The sequence below is a fragment of the Ornithodoros turicata genome, chromosome 10 (assembly GCF_037126465.1).
Source record: "Ornithodoros turicata isolate Travis chromosome 10, ASM3712646v1, whole genome shotgun sequence".
NCBI lineage: Eukaryota > Metazoa > Arthropoda > Arachnida > Ixodida > Argasidae > Ornithodoros > Ornithodoros turicata.
This window is the reverse complement of record NC_088210.1, coordinates 6,293,634-6,314,178: the sequence shown is the minus strand read 5'-3', so window position 1 is coordinate 6,314,178 and position 20,545 is coordinate 6,293,634. Positions and strand designations below refer to the sequence as shown.

The following is a 20,545-nucleotide window of genomic DNA, read 5'->3' as shown; positions in this document are numbered from 1 at the left end:
TCTAAGTGGCTAGAAAGATTTCAATCAGGATTTTTTCTATGTTGACCCAATCACTGATTTAGGCACTGCGACATTTGGCCGATATAGACAAACCTACAGGCCAAGGGGATACAATAAACTACATTCTTAGCACGGGGAACAGAATTTAGTGACCCGTGATTAACCCCACACTCTGAATGGGACTTTGAAAAGGGGGTGAGACGATCAAGACGTAAATGATCTCTGAAAAGAAGGCTGACATAGGAAGTTTGAGAGATAGATTTAAGATTATGAAACAGTTTGTGAAAATATGGGGCCACAACATATTTGTTATGGCACGACACAACTTTTGGCCGCTTCATAAACAGGACGAGAAGTTTTCATTCAATTAAATTACGGTTTTAACCTGCATCAGTGAGTCTTTCTACCTGCCTGGTCAGAGCATTAAATAGAAGATGCGAACATGATTTCCCAAGAGCGTCTTTTAGTAAGGAACATACCGAACCACTCTTAACCAGCTTCGAATGACGACTGCTGACAGGGAAAATAGGTTTTGCGTCCCTTCTCCATACACAACATCACATGCAAGAATCTCAACTTTCCCGCTGCAGGGACCTCTTCAGTGAAAGTTAAATCAGGGGCAGGCTGGCGAACTAACCGCTGTAGTGCAGCCCGCAGCAATACCACAACACGGTCTGGTCGATAAAAGAGATAGGGCGCAGACTAACTGGTGCGTGATGATGAAGGAACGAATAACCGAGAGACACGGGACACGAAGACAAGCACAAGAGTTCTCAGACACAGTAATGATTTAATAACACCGAGCCTCCTAAATACCTAACAACTCCCGGAGGGGAGGGATAAAGGATGGCCTATTTACACAGTTCCCGCGTTGCGTTATCGCCACCGTCTCTTTCAAAAGTCTTTTCCACTTATCGCTTTCCCTAGACACAACCACGGTTTCGTTGAAAATGGGCTCACAGTTGCTGCATTGCCGAAGATGTTCAACTAGCTCGCTAGAGATATGGCTCTTTTTTAAGTTCAGAGTAAAGTCTGCCCATGTCCTGCGGTGGGCATTGTCACACAAACATATCCGCAGGGCACCTGCCACTTACACACGAAACGACAGTGGGCTTTCCTCGCCATCGAAGATACTATTCAATCTAAGCAGCGCTGATCTAAGTCGCGTACTGTGCGAACCGCCATTTTCCTGTCGTAACTACGACGCCACGCATGTTGACATCATTGGGCGCCAGCATGCACATAATTACACATATTAGTAGTAACTTTATCGCTCATAAAATCTCGTATCTTAGGCTCATTTTTGTTTTTACTCGTCGCTAAAAGTTTTCGATGGGGAGCTATTGAAGTTGAAGGTAATCCAATTTTTAAAAAATGTCACGTGTATACCTTTTGTATCCGTTACTGGTTTTTTGGGTAGCGTTCTTCCTTTGGGATGGAGAAGGAATTCTTTCGCTGTTTTGTTCTCTTGCCCATATCTAGAATGACTTTTAGAATGCTTGATGTCGTATCATGTGATTCAAAGATTAAAGTTCCCTCTACAGTACAGATAAGTGCACCCAGTGACATCACCTGAGAGAAAACGCGACGTCCACAGGTACGTGCGTCGTTGCCAACAGAGCCTTTCTCACACAATGACGTCTTGCTGGTCTGTTCTGCGGTCGCAAGCGATTTCCTTGTTGTAGTTTTCGTAACAGGTCTGCAGTCACCCGCCAAAATCGAGGTGTCGGCGTCGTGACGGCGGCTAGCATCATATTCGGCGACTGCTTGACGGAAAGCCGCCGCCAGTGAGCCGCCGGCAGCAAAGGGCGGCTTCTTCATATGAGTGTGGAGGAGTTCTATAAGAGAAGGTTTCGCTTTAAAGACCCACTTGATATTTACCAGCTGCGTTGACGACAGCACTAACGTAAACTACAGCAGCCAGTTTCTTTATCAAGTGCAGCTTTTTTTATGGGGTATTGCGACTTCCGCTTACAAAACGCAGCGTTGGTAGACACACGACGGAACGCTCTCGAGTCGATAGCGGTATCGGCGTATCGGCGCAATGTCAAACGACGTGAAGGCGATGACCAGAGATGATGACATTTGCAGGTTGGCGGCAATGGCTACGTGCACATTGCTTGCAGTTAGCGTGTCATCGCTCACATCATTTTTTTCTTCTCCTGTTATCATTGTAAGGACGGAGAACTGGAGATGCGAAGCCCCGTAAAAAAACGTAAATTTGGGGGGGGAATAAGTTTTCTTCGTTTTTTTCTTCGTCTCCAGAAAAATTGCCCCAAATTTCCAGGTGACAGAATTCAAAAATGTAAATTTTCGTGCCTTCGATACGTTCCAACCCGCCAGCAGTGCCTTGGGTGCCTCTAATCCGCCAACAACCACCAACTTAGAGCTCCGTCTGGCTGCTTCAAGCAATTGCCGTCGCGTTCACATAATCTCTGAGTTCTGGTCGGGGTGGACGGGTTGTTCCAGTTACATATCGCTGAGTAGACAGCAGTTTCATGGGATGCTCTGCTCTGCATTTATGCCTAGAGGGTGAACACTACTGAAGTTTCTAGCTCATTGTATGCTGTGGTTTGGCCGGCAATGCTTCGACTAAGCTGTAACCGCGTTTGTTTCCATTTTTTCAAATTTTTTCAAATTTTTTGGAAAAAAAAAAAGAGAAAACTGTTTCTTTTTGTTTTTTTTCGAGCGAGAGAAAATTTCCGGTAATTTTGAATCTCTATGGAAAACACGAAGGTGCTCCAGGACCTTCTCAAAACCGCGTTTCACCGATTTATCATTCCCAACACGCGAATGGAAGAGAGTTTGAAAAGTTTATTGGGTTCCTTTCGCATGTTACGACAGACAATGCAAAGATTAAATGGCTTCAAGACCGTACTGGCCTTAGCATATTCTGTCGAAACTAACCAATAACATATAACCTGGGCTCAATGCCAGACTGAACACCCTGTTCACTATAATTTTTACAATTTCTGCTTTGGGTAGTGCACACCAAACTGCACGAGAAAACCATTTCGGTAGGCTGATATTTCAAACAAATGACGTGATGGGCTGTCACGCAAGAGCTCGTGACGAATCACAGCCAGTGGCGGACCCAGGTTTTTTTTAGAGGGGACTCACCCAGCCAACACCACCTAGATGCAGGTGGCCTGCTTACTCGTCGCCATGATGTAACAACTAAGAGTCGGCCAATGAAGATCGTGTTTTAAACGGCCGTAGCCAATCGCGAACGTGCTTTCAGCAGCCGTACCCATAGAGACGAGCCACTGTCAGCTGCGTGAGCAGCCACTGTCGTCTGCGAGTACTGAGTGGTAAAATGAAATAAAGCGCAAAACGGTCCCATATCTTTCTCGAGACTGACTTTCCAAAAAGCGTGTCTCACTTTCAATGTATGGGTATGAAGTTGCGAGGTTAGCTGCAATCATTTGCGTGTTCTTGAACTGACAGAATGGCGAATTGCCGTAGCAGACGGATTCTGACTGTGTGTGTCCAAGTAGTGAAGGAGGGAGAGGAGGTATTGAGCAGGCCTTCTTCATCTAGGTGGCATTGGCCCAGCACGGTAGATACGTAATCAAGATAAATTAAACACTACATGAAGACAGAAATTGAGGAGGAAGTTAGGACGTCCTGACCCTACCTCTTGATCGGCCTCCAATCACAGTCGAGTGATTAATCTGTCGTGTGCTATCAAGTAACGAAAAGTTGAGACTAGGTGGACATATTACTACAGGCCTGAAAGCTCCAGATTTTCCCCATAGAAAGCTAATCCCGCACTTAGTTCCTCCACCAAGTGCAATGGCACAAGCCATCTGGGCAACGCCGGCACAAGCCCGGATTGCCGGTACAAGCCCAATATGGCAGTACCATTTTGACTGTGCTGCTTGTGCCGACTTTTGGCAGAGTGATGAACCTGTGTGTGCACCTGAGTGACCTCTCTCCGATGAGCGCTCGACTACCGGAGAACAGTGGAAAACGGCAACCGGTAGACCATCACCGGTCGACTATCCCTTTGGGGGCGGTTGGTTGCAGGTGTGGCATCGTTTATTCACAACACCTGTAAGGACAATGGCCCGAGCGCAGTGAAGGGAGCCCCAAGAAATCATTCGTGCAAGTCTCAGTTCAGCAGTCTTTCTTTCATTGCGCTTTAGCCCGTTTTTCATTTTTTCCCCAGCACCCGGCCATCCCCAAGAATTGGCCCGTCTAATGCTAATTTCACTGAAGTGATCGTGACTGGGAGAACGTGGGTCTGCGGATGGCGTAAATGCCGCAGGACACATCCCCAGAATGTGCATCCTCTTTTGGTCCATGAAGGACTGGAATGGGACCACTAACCTTTTGCCTCCAACCTACAATCCTCTATATTGATGGGGGATTTGAGGATGAGGATGCAACAGGCATCTTGTTTTTACGGGTTCACCTTACGACCTGCCGTTACAGAAAGAATTCAAGTTGATAAGGTTCAAGAACTGTTTAGAAATGACACCTTGGTGTATGGGCCCTCCTGAAGCAAGTGGAGACAAATATACAACTGGTAGAATTAGTCTTCACGTATTCATCATCAGTGTTATGAGTGGCAACATTCTATTCGAGAGACGGGATGCCTCGAAATATCTTATCTCGCACCTCGCTTAGGTGCAGCTTCTGTCAGTACTCATCGGGGTCCTCTGCCACAAGCTCCTTGTACAAGAAGCAACTAGTTCTACAGTTTTTTCTCGCCACCCAGCCTTATGTATAACACAAGCTACTAATATTATAATACAAGTGTGTACAACGCAGACGTCTTGTCCGCCGGAAGGACTCATCCTAAGCCACAGCTGAGGTGACAGCACTAGCACAATGGTTCCTTTTACTCTAGTAACACAACATCCCTGCCACATCTCCACATAGCCAGGAACCCTTTGGGCCGTAAAACCGTAGACCGTAGAAATTGCAGTTGTCATCGTTGAATGATTGGTTAATTTTAAATGCAGATTATTCAGCTGCCTTAGCCATTTTTATAAGATAAGTTCGCTGCACATAAAGCTTGCTTCTTTTTGCAATTGTGAGGTGTAAGCACAGTGTTTCTCGATTTTCTGCTTCGTTAGTCTCAGTTGTCACTGAAAGAGCTGTTGCCAGCCTCAGTTGTGCACATCTGTGCACATCTGTGTGCATGTGAGTGGGAAAACTGGAAGGGAGATGAAATAGCTGTCGGCATGATGTAATTGGAAGGGCCTCGGTAGCGGGAGTGGTGTTCCCTTTCTTTATCGTAATGAAACACTCCCATAGCGAATACTTAGTCACTCTGAGCCAGGGCGAGTGGGAAAATGTTGTGCAAGGTAGTGCACGCGCATTAGTGCTCACGTGTGGGTGCACTTGGATTGTGTTCCATTTGATATTGCGATCTTGTTCAGAGCCGTAGCGATCGGGCGGTGAGACGGGCAGCCGCCCTCGGCGCCCCACCAGAGGTGGCGCCAAACAGCAGGCCCTGCCAGGTTGTTTGTACACTATGAAGCGGGAATGAAGAGAACTTGAATTTACAATCTCTGCAGCGCGATTGGCCACTGACCCAGCATATTCCTCTGCTTCCCTGCATTATGTGCGAGGAGGCACAAGTTTAACGATGTTAAAAATTGTGCTGTTTGGTTCTGAATTGAACTTGCTAAAAACTCCAGTGCAGGGCAACACTTGGAAGAAGACGCAGCACTGAACAAGTTCGTTGCAGCACACTTAGCGTCAAGTCCCAGCTGCATCAGGTGAACCAGGTGGAGTTCATTAATAACGAATGTTGATGACTGGTTGGTGACCGATGATTTTCATGCAAATGTGTGTGTCTTTCTCAATATGGTTTCCTATCTGGATGATGAAAAAAAGCACTTTTGGTCTTTGTTTGGGACTGATGGTGCATATAAACGCATATTTTGCACATTCTGGCATATTTCGCGTGAGAGTGAATGAAAAGTATACATTTTGCCATATTTTCAGGTGAGAGAGCTCACTTTATCCTTTTTCATGGATGGTTTTGCTGGAGTCGTCTTTCATAAAAATTCTCGGTGGTATGGAATATTTTTCATGTTTTGGTGGGATGAGGTGTGTTCAGCCCCTACACTGGCTGCCTCACATTCCACTCAGTGCATGGTCTATGCTCTGTACTTCACCTTCGCCACATTACCGTCAGGAAGAAGGGTTGGCGTTTGCATTTTAATCAGCATGATTTATACCTGTGGCGCAAGTATTCCTTGTGTGCTGCAGAATGGAGGCGGCTTTATTTTACCCCGTTATCCACAATAAAATACCTTTTTTAAATAGGCATTTGCATTGCTTTCTTACCAGTTACAGTAAAAAACACTGCATATATTAAGGGTTCTTATTGCATATCCCAAAACGCAAGTGTCATTGTACGACATCCCATAGATATCCTGTGGATGTCCAGACCTTGTAGGGATGTCCCTGGGATATTAATTGCTTGCTAGGATTTAAAAGGTTTTCGGTGCATAGTTGCATGCATATTTTATGAGTTTCTAGTACACATTTATCCACTCTCTATCGATTATACAAACCACCTTGGAGCAAATTTCAGAGATGTGCAAAGTAATCGAATCCTCTCATTGACCTGTTCTGCCCCCCTGCCCCCTGACCTGCCCCCCCCCCCCCCCCCCTTGAGACATACCTCTACCCCCCATTCCGGCAGATTTTCCTGCCGCACGGCGAATTTTCCTGCTACATAGCGACCCCCCCCGTCTTCTCTCTTTGTTTCAGTGCCCCCCTGAGGACCTTCCCTGGATCCGCCCCTGTCACTGACTGTGCTGTCAGAGGTTTTTTTCTAGGTTTTCCAAAAACTTTCCAGACAAACACCACTCTCCAAGGTCAAAAATAAAGTTGTTGTTGTTTCCAGACAAATGTCGGCACAGTTCCCCCTGAAGTCTGCCCAGGACGCCTAAAAAACCCTCTCTCCCCCACTCCTTTCCGCTGTCCTCTCTCCATCTGTCCACATCTATACGCCGCTCATAGCTGCAGTTGCTTCGCGGCGCTAACACGGAATTTAAAAAATACATGTTCCGTTGAAATGTTTGTAAACACACATAATCACATTTGCTTTATGTGCTGCAGGATTCTGGATCGTGTCAAGCATGACATTGACTGAATTGGGTGCACCTCACCATCCTGTGCTGCCTCAACATGAAATTGAAAGATTTTTGCAAGATTTGTAGAGATGACTCGTAATATGTTTCTCTTTGCACTGAAAGTGCTCTTCCCTTATTTTTGGATAATCCGAGACAACCTTGTCTTGGAAAATACTGAAGACAGAGCAGCGGTGTAGCCAGAAAAATATTTCGGGAGGGGAATTCACCTTCGTTTCCTTCTCATAATGCAGTACCAAAGGTACGATTTTGGGCGGGGTGGGGGGTATGAACCTTTCTCCTGGCTGTGCCACTGAAAGACTGGGTATCACAGCTGTTCTGTTCCTAACAAAAGTGTGTGTACTTGAAACAGGGTCGGAACATTTTGCACTTGTATTTTGTTAGGTTACACACTAAACTACATAGACTTGTAGTTTGTGTGCATGAGACGAGCCTGGTTATCTAGACGGTCTCTTTTGTCTTCCACATGTGTCTTACTACTGAAGTGCTTAGCTATGTGTTACCCTATTCAAGTTGTTTTTTGTACATTATCACTAAGGACATTCATTTTTATAGTATTTATATGTGGTGTAGTGTATCCAGCCTTCCACTGGATATTTCACTATGTTTTCATTGGTAGAATATGTGTTGTGTCTCTTGTAGTACGATCACGTCAGATGAGAAATATTTTGCGTCCAAGTAGTATGTGTGGTCAGTCCACATTTTTTGGGGACTGTTTCGCTTTTTGCTCGTATTATTAATGGCGTTTAATGCTCTTTTCAGGCTCTACACCTGCCAAGAACAGCACAGTCCATGTGATCTTCCTAAGAAGTAAGATATGAAGCTTCACTATTCCATGTTCTGGTAACTTACAGCCAGAAAGACTAGTTTCGTAAACACCATTCTAGTGGATTTTACATTTGAATTTATCACCGAATTTATCGCTCGAACATTTAATATTGCCACCAAATAAGGGTGTACAGAAAGCAATTGTTAAGATTGGTAAGCAGCCTGCAAAATCTGACTCCTCCTGCATAGATGGATGTGTGCACTGAATGCAATCCGTCAGGAAACCCGGCGAGACTCGGTCAGCCTTATTTGCTTCTCGTGCCACCTCAAAAACGCGCTGATGATTCCTTGAATCGAATTATGGTAGCCAGTGACATGGCAGAGCGGGTGTCACATGTGCATATTGATAGCCCCAAGGAGAGGTGAAGTGCTCGGTTTTTGAATCCATCTGGGCAAGCCGCACCGCTTGATGGCTTCGCTACGTATTCCCGACAGGTTTTACGGATGGATGTTCCCCTGAAGTCAGCCCAGGATGCATAATAACACCTCTTCCTCATTCCTGCTATGCCCTCTCAGTCTGTGCCTACAACGCTCATAGTCGTGGTTGCTTCGTGGTGCTAAAATATAATTTTTTTTTTAGAGATAAGGAAGGTTACTAATTTACAGCCCCTTTCATGGAACAGAATTCTACAGAAATGAAATAATCTAAAAAGGAATTCTTAGTTGTCCGTGTGCCATTATCATCATCATCATCATCATCATCATCATAATCATCATCTAAAAAAGGAATAATTTCGTTGGTTTGTTGTCTTCAAAGGAACCATTGCATCCGGGACCGTACGTACGAGACCATTACGCTAATGTTCGACACCACTTCATAGTCTACTCGACAAAACTTCCCTTCGGAAAACAGCTTACGTATTAAAGTGGCACAAAACAGGTTGAGGAACCTTCTCCCGTTATTATGCGCATTGAAAGAATGTAGCTCACGATATCCAAATATGAAAACCTTTTGCTTCTGGCGAGCGTCTTTAACACAACAATGCCGTTCAAAGAGTATAATCCGCGTGAGTCTCTCCTTATCCTTGGAATCAGGTCACGTCACCATGTTGCAACGTATAGCAACACCGAATTCTAGACGCTGGAGGCGGGGAGATTTCGCTCTCCTAGCCAATGATGTACCCCCAGTGGGACAAGCTGCAGCTCGTGAGGGAACCGGTTGCAGGAACATCCTCGGTGACCTTGCAGAGCAACGCCGCACTGAAAACGTAGTGCGCATGTGAAATAGAATATTGAGGGTTTCTGGTTCCTTTTGATCTGGCTATCTTGGATTTGACAAGTGCAGATATGTTTAGAATTGATCTCAATTTTCAATATTATAACAAAATTCATGTATAAGCGTCTCACATTGTAAATGGCTGATGATGCGCGACGTCAGAATGACGTATCGCTATTGTCGCCAGGACATCGCAGGACGGGGCATTAAGATAAAAAATTGCAGTGAATATTCAGTCGGTTTGGAGCTGTTATTTACATTTTCGTGACAACAATTTTTTGAAAACGTTCACCGTCGGCAGCTATCGCAATGCATTTAAAAAGAATGCGCCTCGTATACCTGTTTATTGTATATATATTATATTTAAATGTGTGAGTTTTAAAGATTTGAACTCCCTCTGCGGCTAAGGAAGCCCCAGTGATAGTAACATCATCATCATCATCATGTTACTATCACTGGGTAACAGTAACATCATGATGATGTAGGCCATGCACACAAATGGAAGCACAGCACAGGGTGCTGTCTCGGAGTTCGTCTACTTCATGCACACTGCAATATACAAAGTGAAAAGTCCCCAGTAAATATGTCACATTTCGCCTTTGTGGGTTCTGGCATTACCATATTGTGTGGAACACAGTGTTACATTTCTGGCTGCACAAACATGTCCAACACTAACACAGAAGTGACATTCCGCAACTTAGCCACAGGCACCCCGCTACCTGCAGACGCTTACCCTCCCGCCGGTCGGGAAAAAGGCGCCCTCCGGCTTGACTGCGTGACGCTTGCTTCCATTTCCAAAGGGGAATTCCGGCATACTCTCAATAGCCTCATCAGTGCAATATGCTCCATTATAGCCTCATCAGTGTAATATGCTCAATTACAGCTCAATTAGAGCCTCATCTGTGTAATATGCTCAATTACAACCTTATCTGTGTAATATGGCACCGCCTGACATCATATTTTGAAATAGGGATAATTACTCCAGTAAGCATAGCCTCACCTGAAACACAGAAAACACTATCATGTAAAATTAAAGAGCAGGGTCTCCACACAGAAAAATTTTGTGCCTTTCTTGTGACACACAACCATAACAATTACACTAAAGCCACGGGCTATGAATTACAAACTTTTCGTGCAATTCTATAACTGTAAAATTGTATTGTAAAATTTGCACGAATATTCGATTCGGTATTTCGGATTTTTTCCCGCATTCGAATCTATATTTGATTCAACTGCAAATGTTCGGATTTGCACTCCCCTAATGTTTATTTAAGTGCATATTTATAATGGCTTGAGGGGAAGCAGTACTGAGAAGCTTTGAAGTGGCAACAAAGTATTTAGTTCACAGTGCATCCATCTTTCATCTGTTTTTGTCCATATCAACAAATTTAGTATGAATGAAACCCATAATTAAATTTAAATTTGGCAGTTGGTTTGTTGGAAGGATATTGTTAAGCAATTCTAGATTCATGACAACTAGATCATGTACACAATGTTGAGTCATCGACATTAAATTCTGTCTGTTTTACAATGTTATCCTGCTTCTACAGATATTACCCTGTCCTCCTTGGCAGCTTCAGCATTATGAATTTGGCAGTTTTTCTCATTTGTAAATCGTTTGTTTCCGTCGATTGCTGTGCAGAAACTTCTCAACAGGAAATGTGTTTCCTCGTGTGTTATTCTTTTCTTCAAAACACTTGCAACGCTAAGATGCGTAGCCTACATACATGTTGCTCCGTTTCACAAAGAAAAAGGAAGGGTAAAAAGAAACTGCTTCTCTTCTTTTTTTTTTTTTTTAGTATCCCTGCCTCACTTCATTATAGCCTGAGCAAGAAAGGAAAGGATTATTCTACAAACGATAAAACTGCAGTGCACCACCGAACAGCCCGGTTTTTATCGCTTATTAAGGATTATTCATTGCCTAGTTTAGGCACGCTCTTATGAGAGAGGAGGGGGACTGGGCGAATCGAAGGGCCGGTAGCTTTTTTGTTGGAATGAATCGAAGGCTGTTATTTATTTGCGTAACTTTGCCTTGTGTGTGCAACGAGAACAGCGGGGAACTAATGCAGTTTCCTCGCGACGCTTAAATTGCAGAACAAAACGAAACAACCACCAAAGGAGAAGTAAGTAAGCCGGCAGCAACTGTCCAGGAGCCTGCTGCGACGTCATCCCATCCACAGACAGCACCTGCCGTGCCGTGTCCTTCCCAGGCAGCCCCAGTGCCACCGACTTCGGCGAACAAACCGATGCAGATAATCCTGATGGCACCTTCAGGATCACCTACAACAGGTACACAGCAGCCTGTAACAAGTGGGTCTCTTCAAACAAAACTAGCCTCGCTTCAACAGAAGAGCAGCACATCGGGATACATCTCGTCGATTCCTCAGACAGCGAACTTGCTGAGGGGTATAAGGATCCTTCCGCTTCAGCAAACGATTTCGATGTCCCACGTGGGAGTAGTCCCTGCTCTGGAAATCCAAGCTTTACCACCCCGTTCCGTGTCGTCTGCCTCGACACCTTTGGTATCTGCTACCCCTTTGGGCACGCCTGCTACAGAGGTCGCTTTAGGTACGCAAAGACCGAGCACCAGATCGCGGGACATTGTAGACGCACAACCTAAGCCCAAAGTCTCGCAAAAAGTCGCGGGAAAACCAGCTATTTTGCAGAAGAAGAAGCCCGTGCTAAAGCGAGAGGACATCGCGATGCCTGCGCACCAAAACGTCATCACTGTGGCGCTTCAGGACGCGGAAATCGAGCAGGAGGTCGTCGTCGACAATTCTAATCAGGACATCACGATAGCGGACGAACACGTGATGATAGAAGCCTCAACAGCCGCAGACCAGCAAAAGGCCCAGGGAACGGAACACAAGACGATAACTTATACCGTTCAGAAGGGGAGCAAGACCCTGTACCTCTGCAACACCTGTCCCTATACCACCGGTAGGAAGTCCCACCTCGTCGAGCACGAGAGAAGTCACACTGGCGAGAAGCCATTCAAGTGCAGCTACTGCGATTACGCGTCAACGCGCAACTGCCACCTCAAGGATCACGAGCGTATTCACACTGGAGAGAAGCCCTATAAGTGTGACATATGCGATTATTCTGCGAGCAGAAGGCACCATCTCAGAGATCACATGAAGACCCACTTCTCACCTCAGAGGAAGAAGCGCAAAGTAGTAGTTTCTCCTGAGGAAAGTATGGATTATGAAATAGTCTCCATAGAAGAAGAAGACGACGACGACGAAGAAGAGGAAGAGCAGCTGTAGGAACACCTGGCACCTCTTGAGGAAAGCCATGCATGGTTTTGGATACTCCTATACCGCTGTTCGATTCGCGGACAGCCCAGTATGCTGCACCTATTGGCCTGAAACTGCACACATTGAGGTTCCCCTACTGCTACCCAACATTTGCACTAATAGAGAGCGTTCCTTTTCATGTACCTTTGTTATATCTGCAATAAAATCTTCGCTTGGTTACCATTATGCTGGTGCAACTGATAAAATGGTGTATGGTACTACCAAAAGCATGAATTATGGCTTCATGAAGCGTTTACCGTATTTTCACGCGTATTAGCCGCACCGCAGATAAGCCGCAGGACTCGTTTTTAGATCCATTTTGAAAATCTTTTTGCAGATAAGCCGCACCCGCAGATAAGCCGCGGGTAATACGACGCGACTGCTTTGTGCGCTAAGCCAGTGATGCACAAACAAAATCAATGGAGACTCTGATCGTTCGTCGACGCCGTACTCCCTGCCAGCTGCCTTGTTCCCGTACTGGTCCGCGACGTCGACGACTTTGAGTTTGAAGCCGCTGTCGTAGCTGTGCCTCCGCGTTGTAGACATGCCTTACCTCTAACTGCCGTGCCCGTGTCCACGAATGCTGCTGCTCTGGTCAAATGAGAACTGACACTTAGCTGACCACGTTTTATCCCGATGTCAGGTATATTGAACCCTTCCTGTAGGTCAGCCGATAAAGGAGACCATAGGGAAGGCCATAAACCCAGTGGTCCACATTCCGGTGTCGGCATTATGTATAACAAAGAAGGTCAGTTCTAGTGTTCTACTAAGATCGGATTGTGCCCTTGTTGGGTGTTTTTTGTGGATTGACGAGGTAGTGGTGTTCCAGGAGACATTTATCACTGTCACCGCTTTTGTTAAAGCTGCGTGGGGGAATGTATTCGGAAGGTTAGTCCACTCGAATGTGGACCCTCCCCTGTTCGGTATTGTTTGTGCACTGGCAGGGCGGTCCTGTTCCGAAAAACATGAGGCACTGTCAGCCCTTTCGTTTAATCCGGGGTATGGCGAAAATACCAGGGAAAAATAGCTATCAGATAAGCCGCACCTGTGGATAGGCTGCAGAGCAGCCGCGAAAAAAAAAATTGTGCATAAGCCGCGGCTAATACGCGTGAAAATACGGTAATTTAGTTTAGTACGTATCTTGGTTCCAACTGTATCGCGGGCTTCCCGCTTGGGATAGTCAATGTGTGGCAGACCTGGCATTGACATTCACCCTTTCGCATTGGGGGTGAAGGAAAAATGCGTCTCCGAAGATGCGCAATGAACAAAATAAAGAAGTTCTCATTGGGACAACTTCGTAGCTTTTATAATTAAAAGTTAATTATTAAAAGTTAATTAAGACATTGCCTTAGGCATTTGCTGATACCCTCCTAAGGAACCTTCAGCATATGCTATATTGCAATTGATTTCATCACAGAAAATGTGATATATATATATATATATATATATATATATTTTTTTTTAAAAAGATATGTTCGCATTTAGCTGGGACACCCTGTATATAGAATTTCCAATATATCCTGTGGACGCCTACCCGAAAAGGGGGATACGCACCGAAAAAGAGTACAATACAGAGACAACGATTGGTAGGGAACCAATTTTGACCCTAGTTTAACAATTCAGGGTCAACACAGTGAAAAAGGAGAAAGGCAAAGTGTCTCATAATGGACAAGAAGACCGTGGTGACATTCCTTTGCAGAAGGAAGCCACTACAAATGTGAGAAATTGCTGAGACTGGACGGAAAGATGGCTTGCGTATCTGCAAAAGAAAAGTGTGTAGAATTGAGAGACGTTTCGATCTGCTAAACGAAGGTGTACGCGTAAAGAACAAATCAATTGATACAGGGCTGAGATTGAGACTGCAAGGTTGAAGGAATTTGAATTTAGATACCGGATAGGATTCGTTATTTTTACGTTTGCTATCGGTGCTGAACCTGGATTCTATAATGGTAATTTTCTAGTCTTTTTCAAAGTTGTCGTGAGGAGGAAGGTTGAAGTGGATAGATACTGGAGGTTGACAGTTGTTACGAATATCGAATTTACGGGCGTGGAATCTCTTTCTCACAGGTTTAGAGGTTTTCTCAATGTACTGCACATTGCAGTTGCTGCAGAATATTATATAACTAGGGTTCCGAGTTTTCGCAGTTTTCATTTTGGAAAATTCGGAGGGTGTTTATCGGAGTTTTCAACTTTTTGGAAACTCTGAGTTTCTCGGAGGATTAAAAAGTCTGAAAAATGAACAGCGCCGATTTCGGAGTATTGCGGAGCAGTCATCGCAGAGACAATGCGAGGAAAGATTTGCAAAAATGACTGGGACCACACTATGTAACGCACGGATGTTTTAATGCCCAGAACTATTGAAGTACAAAAAAGTGTATTTGCACAAATTGTGAATGGTGCCCAGACTCAAAATAAGTAGAAGCTGTGACGAACACAGAACCAAACTAGCCTTGTACCCAGGGTCAAGAACGGTCACTAGGGTCGAGGATGCATAGAACAGATGGGACAAGTGTGTGTAGTATCCTCCTTTTGTGCCATTCATGCGTCCAGCGACCCTGGGCGTTGAAAAAATCGGAGTTTATCGGATCAATCCGATGTTTTCCCCAAAAGCATCCGAGGGAGTTTATCGGAGTCTATCGGATAAATCCGAAAAGTCTGAAGCCTATCGTATATAACATACATTGGATGAATTACAATGGAGGGACTGGTAGATTTTGAGTATGAAGTAGCAAGCTGTGCTGTGCGCAATAGCACAGGGAATAGCAAATTTACAAGTTTGGCAGAGCTTGCCACTGTAAGAATAACAACCTGGCTTGTTCTGCATGATACAAGAAGAACTAAGAATATTACGGAAAGTACGGCATCTATGGAGAGCAAACTTTGGAGGTGAACTCACCGGCTTCTGGCAGCCTCTCGGGGTGTCGCACCGGGGAAAAAGTACGCTGCTCGCATGTTCCGTAAGCTTCTGTCCAAACCTGTACCTTACAAGATTATTTATTTATTTATACATACTGTCAGTCACTATGGGACCAAAACAGGAGAGGGAATATTCACAAAGACAAGTGGTATATACAACCTAGTAATAAATTTGTCCACCGGCGTCGTTTTACCGATAACGTGGGTTTAGAAATGGCATCACTATTTCTTCTCACACTCACTCCACAGGACTGACGGGCGCCTCATGTTTTGAGGAACAGTCTGACGTCATTTGAGAGAAGGTGACACAGAGAAGGGGATAAAAAAAGACGGCTGCAAAACGCTCAAAAGTTGTTCGTTTATTAATATTTTTTACTAGAGCACAGAAATATGCTGTGGTTGTTTCAACTAGCGGATGAGATTCCTCAACTATTTTCACTAATTGTAAAGATTAATTATTAAAGTTAATTAACCGCTGCACTAAATACGGATACACCACCACCTTTGAGTAGGCCCCATCGGGGACAGATGCATTCAATGACTTTTCCGAAAGAAAAACAAACCACGAATTTAAGACAATTCTGGTCAGTGTTACGTGATGCACCCTGTATATGTAATTGCCTAATCCACTACCATGTTGCATTATTGTATTGTGTCCAATATTTTGAGCTCTGCCAACACTACCTAGATGAGAAGGCGGCTCCAATATTTCCTTGCCCTTGCAATACGTCAGCCTACCCGGATTGCCCACCCCCCTGAGGCCGACAATGGTGACTTCTTTCAGCAGTACCACCACTACCTGGTCTCTTGGCTAGGTGATGTTATCTCTGCTCACTCCTTTGCAGGCCACACGCAAACAGAAATACATATCACAGACATCGTGATGGTTGGATTGTACGAGTACCCTGCAGTATTGTTAGCGCTCGTATACGAAACAAGGCCGATGGAGCTAAATTAGTATCGTGTGTTTACGATTGTGGATTTCTTACGAGAATTTGCAGTGGTCTCCTATGAATTGGAGGTTGTGAGGTAGCATCACATTGGTACATCCAGGGGCAGACTGGCCACACACTTTTCAGGGAAAGTTCCTGGTGGGCCGCCAGGGTTTGCTGTGTGCGGGTCGCACAGTATTCCCGCCCCTTGAAGAAAAAAAAAATGCCTTGTGAGTCGTCTGCTCCCGAGATGTTTTGAGATTTTCCCCGATGCCATTTTTCGTCATTGTCCGCCCCTGCCATTTGCGTATTTCAAGCAAGCAGCACGTGCTATTTCAATGGCATCTTTCCCTTCTACTAAAACGGGTGCTTGCACGTTCATGTCAAGTATGATGTCCGTCGCACGTAACGCTAAATAGCTCCTTCTCTTCTTTTCAAAGAGCAACAAGGAGCAACCTCTACGACGGCCAAGAGGCAAAAGGAAAGCACACCGGTACAAGAAGAAAACTACAGCGCACACGGACCCATGCCATCCTTCGTAGTGAGCAAAGGGAAAAGAAAGTACCTTTGTAAAGTGTGTCCTTACACGACATTTAAGAGGGACAAAATCCTTCGGCACGAACGTACACACACCGGGGAAAGACCATTTAAGTGCAGCTACTGCGACTACGTGGCTTCGCGCCCTTCTCACCTTAAAAACCACGAACGCACTCACACGGGTGAGAGACCTTACAAGTGCAGCTACTGCGATTATTCTGCGAGCAGGAAGCATCACGTGAGTGCTCATGAAAAGAGGCATAGACTCAAGTGCAGGAACATTGCAGATCAGTGACTGTCCAACCTGGTCCCCTCTGATTCTTCGTCCAGTTGGCTGGTAAAAACAGAGCAGCTATCCTTACGCTGACCTCATGAACGGAAGCTAGAGCTAATGAACGCAGCCACATATGCTTTCTTGTATGATGCTGAGAGTCTACCTGAAAAAATAAAAATTTGCAGCCACCTATTTTAAGTCCAATTTCGTGGCATGTACTCTAGCTGGCAATACGTCAGTGTACAGTAACTTCCAGTTTCTGTTCTGCAAAGAATCAAGCCGTGCTAACAGAGTTAGAGCGATTGGCGACGTAGAGAATTCAAATATTTAAACATGCGCCGGAAATTGAAACTTCAGCTTTAAAACATCTTAGATTGTGAAAACAGTGCTAACTAGCGGAGTCAGAACGATTGGCAACGTCCAGAATTCGAATATTGCAAAATCTCATAATTACAGCAATAATTAATGAATTTTAGGTAATTATATAGTCATCTTGTAGTTGCATGCTTTCTCCGAGAGGATGTCCGATGTTCATAGAAAAGACATCAGTGCTGTATAGCTTACAACAAGGATTGTCTTCCATTCTGCTACCTTGTTTTTAAATGAAATCCCATATATAATTAAAGGGACAAGCCACTTATTGGAGAGAAAACACGTAAATTAGCATGGTGATGTAAGGCAGCCAGCAAAAGAATGCACACCAAAAGAAAGAACACAGACAACATGTTGGGTGTTCTCTCCTTCATCCGCGTGGCATTCTTGTGTCGCGCTCCAGCGCCGTTAAACCGCAAATTACTACTGCTATTTATTGCTATTTCAAACAGTGTCATACAATGTTTTGTGACTACTGACGGTCATTGTGGCATATTCCATGACTATTTTCATTTGTGCCATGAATCGATTTTATGGGACTACTGCTGCTTTAAAGAGTGTACATACAGTGTTTTGTGACTCTTGACAGTCATTATGACTATTTTCATGACATGGGCCATGTATCAATTTTATGGGATGACCGCTGCTTTAAGCAGTGTCATACGGTGTTTTGTGACTATACTGACAGTCATTATGACATTCCATTGCTATTTTCATGACGTGTGCCATGAATCAAAGTTTATGCTACTACCACTGTTTCAAACAGTGTCATACAAAGTTTTGTGACTACTGAATATATATGTATAAAGATTGTTTCACGTTTACAAACCATAGCATGCCAACGTCACGACAGACATTTCATCTAAATAAAACTGAAGAACCTGACAAGTGAAACCTGAAGAAGCGCAGTCTCGTCCACGAAACTTGACATTGCCTATTTTTCTGCCTTCGTAAATAAAACTACAAAAAGATAGACAAAAAAAAAAGCTCTTTGTATTTATTCGGAATCAGCATCGTTGACAGATTCAGTATGCAAAACACAGATTCCGCCTGAAAGCATGATGTTCTTCGCAAAGTTTTCCAAAGAATGCACACAATTGACGCCGCCACAAACTCAGGCGTCCGTTTCCTAGCAACAGCGGGGGGGAGGGGGGGGGGGAGCTGTTGAGGTGGAATTTACCATGGAGGAACAGTGTTGCCAGTCTGCACACACTCTGACATCATAGTACTTCTCGAAACGTTAAATTAATTTTATGATGCTTCCGTATCACTTTAGAAAATAAAAGTATAAAAGTTATCAAATTGCAGGTGGATGCTGACTGGCCCAGGAGCCAAGGGAAGACAAAAACTCTAAATCGCAGGTGGATGCCGACTGGCCCAGGAGCCAAACGAAGAAAAAAGAACTCTAAATCGCAGGTGGATGCCGACAGGCCCAGGAGCCAAGGGAAAAAAAAACTTTAAATTGCAGGTGGATGCCGACCGGCCCAGGAGCCAAGGAAAAAAAAACCTTAAATTGCAGGTGGATATGCCGACTGGCCCAGGAGCCAAGGGAAAAAAATACGTTATAATTTATCGTTGGCTGGCTAGCTGCTTACATTGAACAGAAGGCTCTGGAGCTGCGTAAGCCTTGCCTGACCGGGGACGATTTTCTACCACACAAAGGGAGCTTACCACACGCCAGTGAGGCAGATCAGTTGATCCCGGTCGCTCAGGCAACTAGGCCCTGGTTGGCGGGTCACCACTGTATGCAGCCCGGAGCACATGGGGTACATAGCCCTTGACCCAGGGGTGTTTAGCACATGCCAATGAGTCAGATCGGTTCACCCCGATCGCTCAGACTATTAGACACGATTGGTCAGTCACCACGGCCGCAGCCGAGAGGCACGAAGGCTAAAATAGCCCCCGGCCTAGGACTGTGGGCACTTTATTGAGTCAGATCGGTGGACCCCCATCGCTCAGGTTCCCAGTCCTTAGTTCAGCCAGGAATCACGGCCCAAGGGGCCCTCCCTCGGCGGCTCGAATGGCAGCTCGCGCGGGGGACAGCCGTCGTTGGAACTAACTTTACCACCGGGTTTTCCGCACACCTTTCACCTTATTGCCTTCCTCAGTGTAGCCAACGGGCCCAGGCCGAAAGCAGGGTTCCTTTTCCCCTCACCTCCTTTTTTGTTTGTTCGTTTCCTTGACAGGTATTATGGGCTCGCCAAGATCGCCACGCCATGAGGCAGACCTAAGGGCCATGGTTGAGAGCCTGGCTGCGACAGTGGCAGGTCTAGTTGAGAGGATCCCACTGCTGCCCGTTGCAGAATACAACATTGCGGCTGACCTGTCAGAGGAGGAAGGGGACGACAGCGAACCAGCCAGCCCCTCACTGGCGGATTGATCCCCCGCACGAGTCCCCCTGCACTCCGAGGAGCATAACCCCGGCGATGACGGGCTTAGTCCCCCAGGCCCACGGGGAGGACCAGTGGCTAGCTGGCCTTGCTGGGGTTGGGCCGCGAGAGGTATCCCCAGCAATCCAGACCTTTTTGAGGGTACACTGGAGTGCAGGGGGACGCTCAGAGCGATGCCGGAAGGTGGTGGCAGAATTGCCCCGCATCAAGTTCCCATTTCTGGTAGTGCCAGAATTAAACCTGGAAATGAAAGCCCTCGCAAGGGAGGCATCCCGGGACAGGAAACGGGGTCTCTTCTCCGAGGGAGACTCGGACACAGCCGTGGGTCACCTGGACCAAGTGCTGCGGGACGCTTAGGTGGGCATTGTTTCGGCCATTAGCCCGCTGGTGGCACTCCTGGAAGCCTGCTCAGAGACATCCCCCTCGATGGGAACAGCTGGGAATCAGCATGGCAGGGTGGACAGGAGGGTGGTGGCGGACCACGTCGCGGCGACCTTTTCACACCTGGGGAGGCTCTTCGCAACACTTGGTGCGGAACGCAGAGGAATCATCTCCAGCGGATAGCCCCGGAGCTACGCACCCTGGTGGCACGTGAGGCTCCCCCGGAGGATGAAAGCTACGATAAGCTTTTTGGTCAAAGGTTCCTGGACCAACTTCGGACCAGGA

General features: G+C 45.7%; 2 protein-coding genes across 2 annotated transcripts; both read left to right on the top strand.

The window, feature by feature from the left end:
- The first annotated feature begins 1,568 nt into the window (after positions 1-1,568).
- LOC135370908 (zinc finger protein with KRAB and SCAN domains 4-like) lies at positions 1,569-12,644 on the top strand. Its single transcript, XM_064604820.1, has 3 exons — positions 1,569-1,597; positions 7,881-7,928; positions 11,257-12,644. The coding sequence occupies exon 3, from the start codon at positions 11,409-11,411 to the stop codon at positions 12,426-12,428; it is 1,020 nt and encodes a 339-aa protein (XP_064460890.1). The 5' UTR covers positions 1,569-1,597; positions 7,881-7,928; positions 11,257-11,408; the 3' UTR covers positions 12,429-12,644.
- Positions 12,645-16,832: 4,188 nt separating this feature from the next.
- LOC135370551 (zinc finger protein 628-like) lies at positions 16,833-19,869 on the top strand. The gene is made up of 2 exons (XM_064604333.1): positions 16,833-17,025; positions 19,676-19,869. Exons 1-2 carry the CDS (start codon positions 16,833-16,835, stop codon positions 19,867-19,869), a joined length of 387 nt encoding a protein of 128 aa, XP_064460403.1.
- The last annotated feature ends 676 nt before the right edge of the window (positions 19,870-20,545 follow it).

What these genes read in the sequence shown, in the direction of transcription:
- LOC135370908 (XM_064604820.1), top strand. Translation starts at nt 11,409, where the DNA reads ATGCAGATAATCCTGATGGCACCTTCAGGATCACCTACAACAGGTACA.
- LOC135370551 (XM_064604333.1), top strand. Translation starts at nt 16,833, where the DNA reads ATGCCATCCTTCGTAGTGAGCAAAGGGAAAAGAAAGTACCTTTGTAAA. An exon ending in CCACGAACGCACTCACACGG is followed by an intron (nt 17,026 to 19,675) that starts GTGAGAGACCTT and finishes TTTCCTTGACAG; the next exon opens with GTATTATGGGCTCGCCAAGA.